The 16,974-nt window shown below is 34.3% G+C and overlaps 2 protein-coding genes across 3 annotated transcripts; one reads left to right on the top strand and one right to left on the bottom strand.

Annotated features, from left to right (window-relative positions):
• Window positions 1-1,102: 1,102 nt before the first annotated feature.
• LOC136209736 (uncharacterized) lies at window positions 1,103-3,789 on the top strand. Of its 2 annotated transcripts, XM_066001311.1 has the most exons (6): window positions 1,120-1,568; window positions 1,689-1,795; window positions 2,412-2,520; window positions 2,599-2,760; window positions 3,209-3,382; window positions 3,503-3,789. In XM_066001311.1, exons 1-6 carry the CDS (start codon window positions 1,290-1,292, stop codon window positions 3,530-3,532), a joined length of 861 nt encoding a protein of 286 aa, XP_065857383.1. In that variant the 5' UTR covers window positions 1,120-1,289; the 3' UTR covers window positions 3,533-3,789. The 2 variants fall into 2 exon arrangements, with proteins under 2 accessions (XP_065857384.1, XP_065857383.1); XM_066001312.1 differs by lacking the exons at window positions 3,209-3,382; window positions 3,503-3,789 and adding an exon at window positions 2,905-3,159 and having other exon boundaries at window positions 1,103-1,568; window positions 2,599-2,791.
• A 4,780-nt stretch (window positions 3,790-8,569) lies between these two features.
• LOC136209314 (pentatricopeptide repeat-containing protein At3g59040) lies at window positions 8,570-16,759 on the bottom strand. The gene is made up of 7 exons (XM_066000752.1): window positions 16,531-16,759; window positions 16,142-16,454; window positions 15,377-15,667; window positions 13,879-14,127; window positions 11,618-11,742; window positions 10,210-10,308; window positions 8,570-9,294 (listed from the first exon to the last, which is right to left on the bottom strand). The coding sequence occupies exons 1-7, from the start codon at window positions 16,584-16,586 to the stop codon at window positions 8,640-8,642; spliced, it is 1,788 nt and encodes a 595-aa protein (XP_065856824.1). The 5' UTR covers window positions 16,587-16,759; the 3' UTR covers window positions 8,570-8,639.
• Between the last annotated feature and the right edge of the window lie 215 nt (window positions 16,760-16,974).

Below are 16,974 nucleotides of genomic sequence, written 5' to 3' on the forward strand. Positions count from 1 at the left end.
TAAAACTGATTAAATATATATATTTAGTATTAAAACTGATTAAATCCAAGTCAATTGTTCAAAATTCGTAACTTAAAAACTGAATTAATACCTAATTTTTGATATGTACTAAATTAATTATAACTATTAACTTTATGAACTTTTTGACCCTTATTTTTTTTAATCGGTAATATGTATAATATTTAAAGGTGTTACATCATGACCATTGAACTTTACTCATTTTAATATTGTGATCACTGAATTTCAATTCTTAACGGTATAATTACTGAACTTTATCCTTTTTAATACCAATGGCCACTCAACGTTTCTATTGACGGTCTCAAAATAAAAAATTCGAAGAGCTAATGATATTCTAAGGAACTTTGAATTTTTTTTGTTTTGATATCATTCCGGACAACTTTAATTCTTAAATATTTTCATTTTGAGGTCGTTAACGGTCATTTTAAGAAGTTAGTTAAAGTTGAGTAGCCACCGGTGTTACAAAATGTAAAGTTTAATTGTCACACCGTTAAGAATTGAAATCAGTCGCCACAATATTAAAATGGATAAAGTTTAATGACCATGGATGTAATTTACCCAATATTTAAAATACATGTCAATTTGTACGATTTAAGTCATAAAACTGTCTTTTGAAAAAAAAGGAAGTTAGAATACTTGTATCCTTGCATAATTTCTCAAGTACAAGTTAGTTAGAAGTTCATGCCTAAACTTATTTTGTACTAAATTGATCAACTTCAAACTTAATTCATGTCTAAGCTAATTGAAAAAGTTATAAAACCAACATTTCAAACTTTTTTTATCAAATACTATTCTTAAATGTTTGTAAAATAGCTCAAACCTTTAATTTAATTCTAATATATTTTTTTTACCAAATAGGGTTTTGGACTAAATTAATCATGATGACCATCTTTATGGAGCTTTTTGACCTTTATTTTTTTTTTTTTTTAAGAAATTGGTAATGTGTATAATATTTAAAATACATGTCAATTTGTACAAGGTCCTCTATTTAAGTTAGAATAGTCGTCGCATCCTTGTATAATTTCTCAAGTACAAGGTAAAAGTTCAAATTCATACCTAAACTTAACTTTGTACTAAATTGATCAAACTTCAAACTTTATTCTTATTCTTATAATATAATAACCACACACAACATATGTGTGTACACTTGTTCTTTTCCACCATCATTCCCCTAGCGATGGTGATTTTGCCGTTTTAAGAGGAAGAAAGAAGTCTCAGAATCCCAAACACAGGCAGAGAGGAGACAATAAATGTAGGCAAAAAAGGCGAGAATGGCAGCAGCAAGAACGAAATTGACAGGAGTCTTTTCCATTTTTGCTAAAAGTACCAAAAAAACCTGGAATTCTTCAAGCTCAGCATCATGCCCCGGTTTATTAGCGCGGTATTCATCTATCGCTGCGGCGGCGGAACCAGATGTTGTCGGTTTGGAAATATTAGGAGCCAAGGATTATGTTGATTACAGGAGGTCTTTGTACGGTGATATCACTCATAAGGCTTTGCTTGTTGATGCTGTTGGTACTCTTCTTATTCCTTCTCAACCTATGGCTCAGGTACTCTTTTATTGATATTTTTAGTTATAATTACTCGTCGTACGCCTGTAATTTCTGTTTTTGAGAAATGATTTTGGTTCTGTATATATGCAATTGTACATGAAATATTGTTGTTTGTAGATATATAGACAAATTGGTGAGAAATATGGGGTTCAGTACTCTGAAGATGAGATTCTGAAAAGGTACCGACGGGCGTATGAGCAGCCTTGGGGCAGATCTCGGCTCAGGTTTGTTACTTTCTTCTTTACTTTATATGGAAATACTTAAATAGTCATAAATGTTTGGGAAATTCTTTGTTTTTGGGGCAGAAAGAGGCAAGAAAGCTTAATGATGCCTTTATGCAGACTAAGTTATGGTATTGGATTGAAGTTAGAACATTTAATAGGCTAATTGTTTTGTTTACTTTCGATTCACACAAGCTTAAGAGAGAATCCCAAAAGAGAATAATTGCTTTCTATTGAATCTAATTTGGGAAACAGAACAAATGTGATAAATGGGAAACTATGTTGCACATACACTTCCCCTTCTATAGCATTTCTGCTTTTTGCCTCTGTGCCCGTTTCTGTTTGAAGGCTACTTTAGGAGGGTTATGTTTAGAAATAACATTTCTGGTGTTCATTTCCGTGTCTGTTTCTGTTTCCGTTTTCATACATGGGAAATGACATGCCCGAAAGAATGATCTCTTTTAACTTTTCGGTGTATTTAGTTTGTCTTGCCACTCTAAGTTCAGTTCTCATTGTTGCCGATTGACGATTTGATCTTTTGGGACGATCTATAGTATCAGCTAGCAGTATTCGTCAAGTATTCATTAAAACATTTTTTGCCTTGTAATTATTGTTGCAGATACGTAAATGATGGAAGACCCTTCTGGCAATTTATAGTCAGTTCTTCTACGGGTTGCTCAGATTCTCAGTACTTTGAAGAAGTGTATAGCTACTATACCACTGAAAAGGTAAGGTTGACATATTGATGTTATCATTCATATTTTTATTCTTGGAGGTTGTAACATTTTTGTGCATCTCATTCTCAGGCTTGGCACCTCTGTGATCCTAATGCTGAGAAAGTATTTAAGGCTCTTAGAAAAGCAGGCGTGAAGACGGCTGTTGTTTCTAATTTTGACACTCGGCTTAGACCTCTTCTTCAGGCTTTAAATTGTGATCATTGGTTTGATGCTGTGGCAGTTTCAGCTGAAGTAAGATATGTTCCACTTGAGATGTGTAGAGGTCAATGTGGCTTGCTATGTTGCATGGAAACTCTTTTCAATTAGCGTTTCCGTTTCCATGACCGTTTCCTAGCTATATATTTTTAAAAATAACGTTTCCAATGTCTGTTTCAGGTTTCGTTTCAGTTTCCGTTTTCGTTTCCATGCAACATAGGTAGCTTGTGTATCATTCATCACTTCTTTATGCATTTTCGGACCAACTAAAACTTAAATTTCAAATCAAGGTCATTAATAAGTCCATGGCTTCAACCAGTTATATTTATTGTGTAGCATATCATGCTCTTGTTCTTCTTGTATTATAAAATCAATCATAATGCTATTTACTTGTGGGAGATGCAGTTTCTGCTGCCTAATTTATGCTGCTTCGGCTAGGAAATTTACTAATCACAGCTTTTCTGCTCTCCTTTTCTTTAAACAGGTTGAAGCAGAGAAGCCAAATCCAACAATATTTCTAAAAGCTTGTGAGCTTTTGGGAGTAAAACCTGAAGATGCTGTTCATGTAGGCGATGATCGTAGGAACGATATTTGGGGCGCCAGAGATGCAGGGTGTGACGCTTGGCTTTGGGGAAGTGATATCCATTCCTTTAAAGAGGTAAGGTTTTGATGTATTTAGATTATGTAATTAATGATTTCCCTTTCATGTTGTATCATGAAAAACTATACACAAAAGTCATGAATGGCTGCTTCTGTTTTTTTGTTGATGTTGATGCAGGTTGCAGAAAGGATAGGGGTGAAGGTTTAAGAGTAAGTCGTATGTATGCATATGTATGTATGTATGTATGTATGTATGTATATGTACAGGCGTGTAATGTGTGGTGGTGTAGCTGTATTTTTGTAGATAAGAAAGTGAGGTGTAATAACAGAAAAATGAAATAAAAGCAGTTAGCTATCACACATCATATAGCCTTTCCCTTTGACAAATCTCTTTTTGATATGTATGTGCCTTTCTTCCATCTCCCAAGAACTAGAAAATAAAGATAAGACCATCTCTTAACTTTTTTTTTTTTTTCAACATCACAAAATTTTAATTCATAATTCATGTTATACAGTAATGAATCCAGGATTTTCACTGAAATGGGTGCTTGGGTGCTTGTGGTGATCTCTTGTGGTTTATGAGTGGATGCTCAAGCCCCTCTAGCTCCCCCGGATCCGTCCCTGATGTCATAGGACTTTGTAAATTTGGATTTATTTGCAGAAAAGCTATTGGGATAAGGTGTAAATTTAATCCTATAGTTATTAGGGGAGAACAAATTTAGTTTCCACATGGAAAACAATACAATTTTAAGCTTAATATTTACAATCAGGTGAAATTTAAATCCTAATTGATGAAAAACAGAACGTTTTTTCCATGTGTAATTTTACGATCTGGTTAGCCTTCAGTCTCGGGTGTTTTGGCCACCCAAGTTCATTTTCCAACGTGACAAACGAATTTTAGTTGAGAATCGAAAAAGCTTATAGATAATGTTATGCACTTTATTCCTATATGTTTCCTACTTTATATACATTTACATTGTTACTGAGATTGTAATATATGTAACGGTCCAGTTTTCATAAATAAGAGTTGTTATTATTTGGTGGTATTTTAAGGTTTTGTTGAGCTGGACTTGTTATTTTCTTATGGATATCATTAAGATAAGGTAAATTACACTGTGGCTCCTTCTGTACTTTGCTTATGCTCCTGAATTTTTAAAGTGGTCATGACCTTTGAACTTTGCAATTTAATGAGCAACGTTTCCGTGGACCTTAATTACTAAATGAATTTGATATGATCATTTCACCGATGAGTAAGATGATCACTATAATAGTATGTAACCTTCCATTGTAACTCATAAAAATGATATTCTAAACAACTTTAATTTTTGTTGTTTGGTTATGAGAGAGAAATGAGATATTTAGAGAGAGAAAACTTCGGAAATGGTGGAACCAATGGAAATGTGGCTGTTAACCATTTTAATTCCTGGATTTTTCTATTTTGATATCGTCATTGGTCATTTTGAGTTGGTCAACGGGAATAATGACCATTATATTAGTAATGTACAAAGTTAAATGTTCGAATTTGAAGTTAAGATGTTATAATGAAAGTAAGAGTAAAGTTCAGAGGCTAAGAGTGTAATTTACCCCATTAAAATATAGTTGTTTTTGGGGATTGTCATAAAGTATTGGTCCTAATTTTGAAACAACTAAGACCTAATCATTTTGGAGGCAATTATCAGAAATGTCATTTTCACTAATCCTAATTATTAGGCTATAGAAAAAATACAAAGAAATTATACCATAATTGATTATTATTTTTTGTTTGGCTTAATACATCAATTTCCTAAAATTATTCACAGAGCTTGATTGGTCCTTAAATTTATATAGTGTCTCATTAAACTCCGAACTAATTTAAATTATCATAATTAAGTCTCTAAATCTATAAAAACGTCCTAAAAGTCTAAAAAATAGAAAGCTAACTTATTTTAAAGATTTAGAATCGCGAGTTAGACCTTTATTTTCTAAGTTTTGAATTTTTTTTTTGTAGTTTTAGACAAATTAAAATATACATCACTTTAAACAAGTTGAAACTAACATATCACTGTAAGTAAGTTTAGGAAACCAATATGCCACTTTAAAGAAATTCACGTGATCAATAAGTTATTTTAAACAAGTTTAAATACTTTATAAATTTAAAAGGCTAATTAAGTTTTTGAGATAAGTTCGGGGATGGTTGATATATTAAGCCTTTTTTTGTTTTTAAGATAAGTTAGTAATTGATTAATTGATCACACCGGAGGTAGAAATGGTCAAAATAAAAAAGATAGACCTTGAATTTGTCATCAAAAAAGAAGAAAGAAACAAATAAGTTTGAGGACTTAGTAAAGCAAATAAAAATTGAAAGGTGGGAATCTCAGCTCAGCCACAAAATTACATGAGGATGAGAATTAAACAAAAACTGAAGCCACAATTTTTGTCTCCCTCTTTCTAACTTTGGGACACAATTATTCTAATTTGATTATGACCCATAGCCAACCATTTTAAGTCCTTTTAACATCTTATTTAATCATTATTTTTAACAAATATATTTCAATAATGAATTCATGTAACAAGTTATTTTAAAATAACCAATTGTAAGTTTCAACAATATTTTTTATACTAATCTCTCACGCATCACCTCACGCGAATGCTTCTAGAGTTGAAGAGTAGACAACACAGGTCCATCTAACCGTCTGTTGAATTTAATCAATAAATGAGGTTGCTAGATTTGACAACTAAACTAGTTAGTCCAAGAAACTCTGATACCATAATATTATAGTTATGTTGAAATTACTTATTGGAATTAGATCCATAGACCACGAGATTATAAACTTATGTTAATTTTATCAAGACCGAAAGCGAAAGCATATCTAAACTCATAATGCAATGGATTGAAGGGAATTAGAAACGCATTAGGTTGATTAGTCTTTTAGGGCTAAAAGTAACTAACACATCTACACTCACTGTTAAAAACAGGACTGCCTGGATAGACTAGGCGCTCGAAATTGAGAATCCATCTCGATTTTCTCAAATTAGTCCCTTTGAGCATTTTTTTGGTCCCTAGACGATCTTTAGCCGCCTGGGCGTCGCTTAAACGACGATGAATAAAAACACTTTTTTATTGTGAATTTGTTTTTTGCTTTATTGTAATTCACCTTTGAGTTGTTTTAACGATATTGTTGTTGAAATGTTGATGTTTGTATATTTTTAAAGATATATGTTACAAATATACATATTTTTCTATACTAAATAATTTTATATTATTATTTTTAGATAGTATGATACATATTTTAATCGAATTTATATAATAGTTTTTTGATTAACAAATAAAAAATATAAAAATACAAATCCGATTAATCCCCGAGTGCCTTGTCCACTCGACTAACGGCTAACATATTTTACAACACACCAAAGTATAAGCGTAGGAAGCATATTTTTTTTAAACTGCGCATAATGTGTCCCATGTGATTCAAACCCATGATCTCCCCAGATATGCTCTCAACCACTTGGCTAAGAGCTTCACCACAGTGTAGGAAGCATATAACCAAGCTAATCAACAACATCTATAATCATAACACCTCAAAAGCCATCGACACTATACCAAACTTTCTCACGTAGGCTTGGATAATGATGTTCGCTCGGCTCCCACTATCAATGATAATGTTGTACTTTCCACCTTGAACTAGATACCTTGTGTAGAATAATTGGTCGTTCATCCTTCCTCTACCCAATTGGACACAAGAAACCTCCTCACAACATGTGCCACATGATCATTCCAAATCTTACTATCTTTATCATCTTTAGTTGGGTCATAAAAAAATCTCATCATCATGTTATTTATACCTTTCCACGATGTTTTCATTTCTTATCTTTGGGCACTCATTAGATCGATGCCCAAAAATATTTGAATGGAGCCGATCTAGCATATGGGTTGTTTCTAAGAGTGGGTGGAGCTTTCCCACTAGAACTCGTGTTTTCTTACTCATGTCTATAGGCTTCAATTGCTCTCTAACCATGATGGCGCTTTCTCATCCTACTCTCCTATAGTCCTCTCTACCTTTAGTGTCCAATTGAGATTCAGAAGTCAAAACCAAGTTTCTTGCATCTTGCACTTTTATCACTATTTGAGTCCTAATATTGCTCTTGGATATTATACTGCAACCATCCAAATAACGAGATTCCTTTGACTCTTTAACTCTACCAATTGGCTCTAGCAGACAGCCTAAAAAACTTTACGTACTTACACACACTTTTTCTTCCCTACACACACCTCTAAGATATATTTCTCTCAACATATCCCATATCAACGGACAAGATCAAATCGGTTCCATTCCCCATCTTCTTCGTTCCTCACACATTTGATCCCACCAAACCGAATCTCTTCCTTTCAAACGATAGACAACCGACTTAACTTTCCTATGGTGAGTAAATCAACGTATTAGAAAATCGTTGTACCTCCAATAACCAATCAAGGAAGTCCTCAATTTCTAAATCCCTTTAAAATGTGGATAAAATAATTTTGAGTTTGTATGCTCCATCCTTATCATATATTTGTATACGAGGAATTCTCCCAAAATCATCACCTCTATAATGATTTCTGCTGATATTCCCAAACTCATTCCTATCTCCTCTAACTTCATTATACCCACCCTTTTCATCATAATCAATTTCATCATCACTAGCAAACTCATTGTGAAGAAAAGGTCGAACTCTTTTCACCTTATGGAGCCTTTGACCTCTAAGGTTTCATTTGGACCCTTTGGTGGTGATTGGAAATGCACCTCTAGGGTAGAATAACCTCTCTTTTTGGTGGTGTTAACGAGGGTGGTGTCGATTTTATTATTTTCTTCTTTGGTTTTCCTTTCGATTTTTTTCCTAAAGCTTGTCGAAGCATTCCTTAAAATTTGACTTTCATTTCTTTAATAGAGATTCTTAACTCTTATCTCACATTTTGAAACTCATTTCTCGTTTCTTGCTCAAATCTTAAATTCGTTTCTCAATGGCTTCCATTTGTTTTTGAGCAATTTTTGGTAGACCATGACTAAAGAAGTTTGGTGTTAGGAAACATTTGAATTTGATACCAAGTGATGCAAAGAGGGATTGAGAGAAAAAAATAGATGAAGATTTTAACCTTAAACCAAGGGAGCCTTGGACATCAAGATTTTGTAACAATTAGCTCCACTAAACTAATTTTTTAAGCATATACCATATTTCATGGTCTTTCTAACCATGACTTGACTGCTAAATTTAAATTATAAGAGCTGTATTATAGGAAAAATCATTGACATTAGTAGTAACTTTGGCTGCTAATTATCATCCAAAATTTAGGATCAACCTTACAAATGAATAACTTCAAGACAGTGTAATCCTTCCCTAGTTTGTTGATTGTCCTTGTTTAAAACAGTCATTAACTCTTCATCTTTATTAAATGAAATTCTTCTATCTTCTGCATCACCTGCTTCATGGTACTCGTTCTCATCATCCTCATCAATCTCCTCATCACTTTCATCATCATCATTGTCGTCATCATTATCTTCGAATGTAGATGCCCCGTTTATTCTATTTACGCTGTGATAATTATCTGTATCTCCAACAAGCTGATTAGCTTCTTCTTGTTCGTCTGGTGTTTTGGCCAAAGATAAAAGTATGTTCTTCGATTTCTTGTCGGGAGGAAGTCCGAAGCGTTCCATTTCCTTGTACCAAATAACAGCACTTCCGAAATCTTTGTTCTTTCCATGTGCATCCATTATTGTAGTAAATATTGTTTGATTTGCTTTGATGCCACTTAGCTGCATTTGTTCATATTTATCCATCATCTTTTCGAGATCATTTAACTTAGCATACCCTTTGATCAGTGTCCCGTACGTAATAACGTTAGGTTCGAATCCATCTTGTTTCAGTCTATTGAAGAACTTCTCGGCACCAATCATGTCAGACGCATTCACATATGCTGACAACATTGTTGTGTAAGAGCAAAGATCTGGAGTGCATCTGCAAAGAATGAAATGTACAGCACATGACTTTCTGACCCATTGAAACATATAATAATCAAACACAAGTAATTCCAGTGCAGTAATCATACGCTATTGTAAACTCTAAATCCTCATCGGAATAAGATAGCTTCACGAGTCTAATAATGAAAATTACTTGAGAGTATAATCTCACAAACTAATTCAAGCAATGTTTGCTACAATGGATTCTGCAATATGGCACGGAGCCAGGACTTTCAGTGTGATTGTGTAAAGCGAATAATCTAATCATTTCAAGTTTACAGCAAGATTCTAATATTAGTCAGGTCCGGAAAACTTCCTTAAATTAAATAACATCAACTCCAAGAAAGCTCCTCCAAATTATTGTTCATGTGTAATTCAACTCGAACAAAGCTATTGCCTAGGAATTTTCGCATTTCTCGATTACATTGATAGTTAATCTTATCAGTTCACAATTTCTTAACCATTTTCTAGCTTGCACATCCAGATAAAGATATTTGAAATAGGCACTCTGCCATTGTGGGTAGCCAAAGGCCTAGAGACCCCAAATTATGGGATCTAAGGATGATGCCACAGCATTAACACTAGAGTGCGAGATACCCTACCATCAGGCCCGAACAAAAAGGGATACAATGTTCATATAGGGAGCTGTACAATTCATGTTAATCACATCTACTATCTAAGAGCAATATGTATCTTGTTAAATTGTTTGGAAGGTCCAAAACTTGACGGAACAGAACTCAGAAACTGGAATACGGATTTTCCTATTGTTGATCTGGGCAAAACCAAAGGCACAGTCTACAAAACAATTCACTACTTACATGTATACAAACCTTCTCCTTACCACAAATATAAGTTCAAATCATGTTTTTCAGAAGAGCAGCCCCAACTTTTAATGCAGATGAAAATATCTTACCTGTCTCTTCTCATGCTCTTGAACACCTTTTGAGCTTGTTCCACCATTCCCGAGATTGCGAAGGCATCGAGCAAAATGTTATATGCTTTGTGGGTTGGCCTATAAAATTCAGCATGATAGTATGATAAACCCCATAAGTAATGATATGGAATTGAATTGAACTTGCAATATCTATAAATGGTATAACCAAAGATTTGCTATTATAACCAGTAAAGTTTATATTTGTCAAGCTAATCTAATTTGATTTTCCCTCAATACTTCAGATTGAAAAAATATGCACCTTAGGAATTTCATATTAGTTCCATAACATTTAATAATAACTGTAATAGACCATGTAATACACAGGAATACATGGGATACAATGTAGAGTTAGAGACTACATGAATATATTAAATTGAAGGAGAATACACATATGTACAAGAATGAGGATAGGAAGTGGACAAATATACAAATCCCTATAATTGCTCCTTTGGTTGCTGTCTGGAACTTTTCTATGATAGCTAGCTATGTTCACATTTGTACATACTATAGCACTCCGCCTCAAGTTGGAGCATGGGTAACAATCATGCCCAACTTGTCACAGATATAGTTAACGCGACAAAGCTTTAGCAGAAACACAACTAGTTGAAATAACTGGAGATTATCACTGGAAATACAGAGACAGAACAGAAGAAGTGAGCGGAGGCTGAGATGTGGTGAGACAAAAACACAACTCCAGAAGAGTGGCTGCTCGCTTGGGCAGACCCGAAAGTGGTTGATCTCTAAGACAAACCCAAAACTGGCTGCTCTCTATGCAAACCCCGTACATGATTGCTAATTGTGGGAAACCCAGAAGTGACTGCTCTCTAGGGCAGACACAAAAGACAGGATAGGAAAAGAAACAAATTCAATCTGAGAAGCTCGAACTTAGACAACCAAAACTTGAACCGAAACAAAGAAGCTCAACTAGGCTTTGATACGATACCATGTAATATACAGGAATACATGGGATACCATGTAGAGTAAGAGACTACATGAATATATTAAATTGAAGGAAAATACACACATATATATATATATATATATATATACAAGAATGAGGATAGGAAGTGGACAAACATACTACGTTTACATTGGTTCATACTATAAAAAAGGGCGGCCCGGTGCACTATGCGTCCCCACTTAAGCGAGGGTCCGGGGAGGGATCCCACCACAAGGATGTACTGGGGGCAAGCCTTCCCCTGCCAATTTTTTGGCAAGAGGCCGCTCCTAAGACTCGAACCTGCTCAGTCACACGACAACAACGTTTACCATTGCGCCAAGGCTCGCCCTCACATTGGTTCATAGTATAACAATAACAAATATCACAAGTTCGATATTGGGATCCCTGAACAACTTTACAGGAAAAAGAATTTTAAAATGCACAAACCTGACACCAGCATCCAGCATCTCCTCAAAAACAGCCAAAGCTTCTTCTTCCCTCCGAGCTTTTCCATAAACATTGATAAGTAACGCATAGCTCACAACATCAGGTCGTAGACCAGATCTTTGCATCTAAAGTTATGTTATGTATATCAAAATCTGATTTCATTAGTGAAAGAAAGAGAGAAGAAATCTGAATAAAAGAGTTTAAATCTTATGAAACAGTGCATTGGAATACTCTGTCAACATGCCTCAGTAAATAGTTGCACTGATGCACAAGCAATTACTTGTACAAGTCAAGTTGCACAGAAGTACATCTCCATTCGCTACATGAACTTATAATGACTGTTGAAGACCATCTATTTATTACCCATTTTTATTCCCTCTGTTTCTTCCTCTTTTAACCTAGTGGTGCAACCTTAATATCGAGGGAGACAGTCAGGCAGATACAAATGTTCTTTAAATGCAATCGTGCATCCTTTATAGGGAGGTAAACATCAATTACTAATAGAGGTTGTTGGAGATTTCCTGATAATACATTGATTATACGGTCAAACCAGAGATATACAAGGGTTAAACGAAAGCCTACTATATTATATTTGAGATTTCAAATATTTTATTGATACAAATTGAAGTTTACTGACCACATTGAAATATTAGATAAAGTTGAGCGACCGTATTTTAACCCCATATTTAACACGACTGACTTATAAACAACATGAAATTCTGATTAATTTGACATGACTGGTGTGAGAGATGACATGAACCAACATATCGGCTTTTTATCGGATGAAATGTATTCTAGAGTTTTTGACTTCAATAGCACTAAACTAAAAGAATTGCGACTCTTTTGATCTTTTACGACTGTACTGAAAAGGTTGCCTAACTTCAATGACAGTTTGTGTATTTAACCCGAACATCTTCAATAAATTTTGACTATATAACAACCCTCATCACTGGTTAGCTAGGATAAACATATTGCATTTTTATGTTCTCTAATATTACGAGCAGCATAATCTAAAAATTTAATGAACTCAATGTACTGTCTTCGGTTAGCCAATTTCATGTCCCTTAGCAAAATCTCTGTATTCATTGAAAATTTTCTCATTAGAACTATCAAATACTAAAGGCTTAATAGGCACCCCCCCTAAACTTGTAACTTTTTTTTTACCTGGCCCCCTCAACTTAGGGGACAACCTCTCAACCCCCTCAACTCTCCAAAAAATCACATACAGCCCCTTACACCCCTATGTTCGGTCAAAATATTGACCCGTGTAGAAAACGCGTTTGACTGTTGACCACACCAATGCCACGTGTCATTTTTTATTAAATTTTTCCATTGAGACCCCTGCTCGGCGAGCAAGCCCAATTGTGCTCGGCGAGCAACTACCAGAGATGGATTTCGATCAGAATTCTTATGCCAGAATGAAAAATTTTAATAAAAAAAATGACACGTGACATTGGTGTGGTCAACAGTCAAACGCGTTTAGGGGGCTGGGTGCCTATTAAGCCAATACTAAATGTTCTTTCTACAAGCTCCAAAAGGAAAAGACTTATCGAACCTTGGCAAAAGATTTATTTCAGAATATATTATTACAGCTAAGACATTATATAAATTAGCTAAGTAACACAAGTATTAAATATGTTTGATCAATTTCATCTACTTACTCTAAATAAGACTATGAGACTAGGACCCAGGCTATAGTCACATGGCAAAGTTTAATAAGTTATGCAAAAGATATTGAGGTGTTAAACGGTGATTAGACATAGTTCTCTTAATGGAATGAGATGTATATATTTTAATGTCAATTGAAATGATAATCAGAAATTATTTACTCACAATCTACTTGCGAAAAGGATATCAATTTGTGATATAGCGTTAAATAATGATCAGATATTATAATTCTTTGGCCACAATGACATGATTATATAATCACATTTATAATTGGACTCAAACAGGCATAAGAAATTCTAAACCTGAACTTTGGAAAAGAATCAACAAAAGCAAACATCTGATATATTACTTACTAATACAAGGAATGATACCGATTAAACTCAATAAGAGATGTAAATTAAAAACTCTTTTGACCTGAAATCTCACACAAGAAAAACCAAAAACTAAATATAGAACAAACGAAATCAAACAATTGAGTTCTATGAAGCATTTGAGACACAATTTCCTTGCACATTTTCAGCAGTGATATCAGTCAATTTGCAACCACAGAGAGAAGAAAACAAATATAACAAGATAGCTATTTCGAATTGTACCTGGTCATAGATCTTTGAAACTTCCTTGTAGTTAGTCTCAAATGACATTAGACTATTATAGGTGACAGTAGATTGTGGAACCCCTCGTTCAGGCATTACTCCAAATAGTTTACGAGCTTTCTCATAATTCCCTGCTTTTCTATACATGTATATCATCATATGGAACATTTTCTGGTCGGGTTTTAGAGGTGGTTGGTCTTCATTCAAAAGAGTCTCAAAAACTTCTTCAGCCTCCTTAAACTTGTTTCCCTGTAGTAATCTCAAAAATATCATCAAGCTGCAAAATGCATCAGGTGACATCATGCAATGCAAAATGCATGATTCCTCATAGAAAAATGAGAAAGACAATGTTCATAGTAGACTTTTAATAAAACTTATCAGATAGGCAATTCTCTACCCCTAATGAGAATAAAGTAGAAAAAAGAAAATTGCATTCCAAGCACTAGGAATACATACAATGTTGTTATCCAAATCAGTTTATTTCCATAGAGAAACCATCAGATGCAACTCAAAAGAAGTATGGACATTCCTATCTAATAACCTCCATGTTTCTATTTATTATTTTAATATGGGCTCAGTTTAAACGAACTTTATCTGCTATATACTATTGCTGTAAGCATGTAATCCTCATACACAGATACATGTACACATTTACAGAGCATGCCATTCACTAATTGTGTCAGATTCTACTGCAATTGGATCCATCAATTTTTTTTTAATCCACCTCAAAGTATATATAGCCAAAATGGTAATACTGTACAAAGTTTCCCAGATAAACATCCATCCTACCAGCTTAGAAGTTTTGATCATTCAGGAATATGTTCAAAATTGCAGAAAATATAGATGTATAGATTAGAAATATAGTAGAATAGGCTTGCATTTTTTTATTTTATTTCGTTTTCTTGTTCAATGCCTTCCTTATGCTTGTTTTGCACATAATTCTTTTACCAGTGCTATTAAAATTTAGAAGAAAACATAAATGCAATGGTTGTTTTTCCAAGCTTGTGCAAATACAAACAAAGATGACATTCCAAGTCTGTGTTACCAGTAATAGTTTCTTCTATTAAAAATGCATGAATGCAGGCAAAGATCAAATTAGAATCTTGTTTTTCTTCACCGCAAACAGAGCGAAAAGATGCTACTACACAAGTCCAGAATAAAGGTCGATGAACAGGAATATTGCCAAAGTACAATGAAGATATAACTACTCGATGAATATGCATAGCAAAGATGAAAACAAACATATATACAATAGATAACTGCAGGCAATAGCCAATAACTACTAGTAGGATCACATATGTAAATCAGTTGCCAAGTTCGCAAAAAAAAAAAAAAAATCCTGATAATTAACTTGTTACATATGATATGATATCTTACAGAACTTATTTCAGAAATATATCCTAATTCAATCTTAACTGCACAGCATAAACAAGCATATGCAAGTACATAAATGACACACATACATGTGCAATTATATGCTTCAAGAAAGCTAAATTACCTCCACAAATATTTTTAGTATTATTTGATACGTTACAGCAGAAGGCTTGGGGCCTGAAGATTGCATCCTCCTAAAAATAGCTTCCGCGTTATTATATTGAGCTCCTCTTCCATATGCCTCCATAAGGGCAGTGTGGGATACAACATTCGGCGCATAGCCCCTCTTATTCATGTAGCTTAAAACCTTCTCAGCTGCATTGAAGTTCCCTTGCTTTCCATGAGCAGTTATAAGCATGATTGAATCCATTTCATTGAAGTCCCACCAATGTTGAGTCCGAAGCCACTCTAAAATCTAGTAAATGAAGCAAATAAGCACACAATAAGCAAGAAAAACATCCAAATATTTTTCAAGCCCATACAACAAAGAATTCAGAACTTGGTTCACTGAATCAATGGGTACCAATTTGGTTCTTCAACTGGGCATTTATGGTCTAAAACCACGATAAATTGTATATGCTGCCACTTTATTTTTTAGCATAATCGGACAAAGGAAATGTCAAGTCCTGGACTGAATTGAAACCTAAACTTTATTTCAGAGCAACTTGATCCTATGATTACGGGACAAGTTCAAAGGCCAAATTGACCAATCATTGGAACATCCAACTATTTCCTTTCTCATATAAGAATAACTGAATTACCAAAACAAATCATATATAAAATTGCAAATGAAGGGTTTGATTTGGCATTGGTAATGGTGGTTATGATAACAAAAGAACAAAAAAAGCAGAATTAGAACAAAGCCATTAAGTTTCTCAGAATTACAAACCTCGGCCACAACATTCCACTTCTTGAGCTGCTTAAATCTAACCAAAGTACCCAAAACCAAGTCTTTAGGAAGTGCACGAGTATCATTTCTCCTAGTTTTAAGAACAGAAACAGCAGAACCTGTTTCCTCAATTTGCTTCATAAGTCCCCTCCATTTCCTCTGGTCAGCTTCATGTGCCGCATCTTTAAACACCTCTAACTTCTTCCGCCTCTGCAAAAACTTCCTAGGAGACAACATACCCCTGGCTACTACCTCTAATCTTCTACTAAATTTAGTATTCAAGTTGACAGGATTCACAACCATGTTTGACTGGCTGAAATTGGAAACAGAACAATGATTAATAGATGAAATTGAACGATAGAAAATAGAAAGAGAGATGAAAGTAGGACCTCCAATTATTTGAAGAAGGTGAAATGCAAGGCTTGAAGTACAGCGTTGGAGCCATTTCCGTGTGGAATTCGGAGCCTCTTTATTTGTTTGTCTTCTTCTTTTTATCTTGGTCTTACAGGAGACCCAAACATGGAATACGCAGAGTTTGAAGTAGAAGGAGACGCAGTAATCAGCATGATATTTCTTCAGTGGAGAGGATAGATAGGAAAATCATTCCTTGCATTCTACAAGTGAAGTGAATGGGTATTGTGGTGGGAACCGTAAACGACCTCGTTTCGACAGTGTGCAATATGGGATTCACCTCAAACTTTCGATTTAGTGGCTATTTGATAAAATTGGAAATTAATTGGTAAAAAAAAAAAAAAACACCCAAAAACTAAAGCAATTTAAGGCCCTATGATTATTTATTTATATTAAATTTTGGATATTGCTATTTACCGTTT

Source organism: Euphorbia lathyris, chromosome 10, assembly GCF_963576675.1.
Source record: "Euphorbia lathyris chromosome 10, ddEupLath1.1, whole genome shotgun sequence".
In the NCBI taxonomy this organism is placed as follows: Eukaryota; Viridiplantae; Streptophyta; class Magnoliopsida; order Malpighiales; family Euphorbiaceae; genus Euphorbia; species Euphorbia lathyris.

Coding starts and splice junctions, on each gene's coding strand:
- LOC136209736 (XM_066001311.1), top strand. CDS start 1,290: ATGGCAGCAGCAAGAACGAAATTGACAGGAGTCTTTTCCATTTTTGCT. Junction 1,569..1,688: donor CTTCTCAACCTATGGCTCAG/GTACTCTTTTAT, acceptor TGTTGTTTGTAG/ATATATAGACAAATTGGTGA. Junction 2,521..2,598: donor GCTACTATACCACTGAAAAG/GTAAGGTTGACA, acceptor TCTCATTCTCAG/GCTTGGCACCTCTGTGATCC.
- LOC136209314 (XM_066000752.1), bottom strand. CDS start 16,586: ATGGCTCCAACGCTGTACTTCAAGCCTTGCATTTCACCTTCTTCAAAT. Junction 16,455..16,530: donor CCTTCTTCAAATAATTGGAG/GTCCTACTTTCA, acceptor TTCCAATTTCAG/CCAGTCAAACATGGTTGTGA. Junction 15,668..16,141: donor AGTGGAATGTTGTGGCCGAG/GTTTGTAATTCT, acceptor TTCATTTACTAG/ATTTTAGAGTGGCTTCGGAC.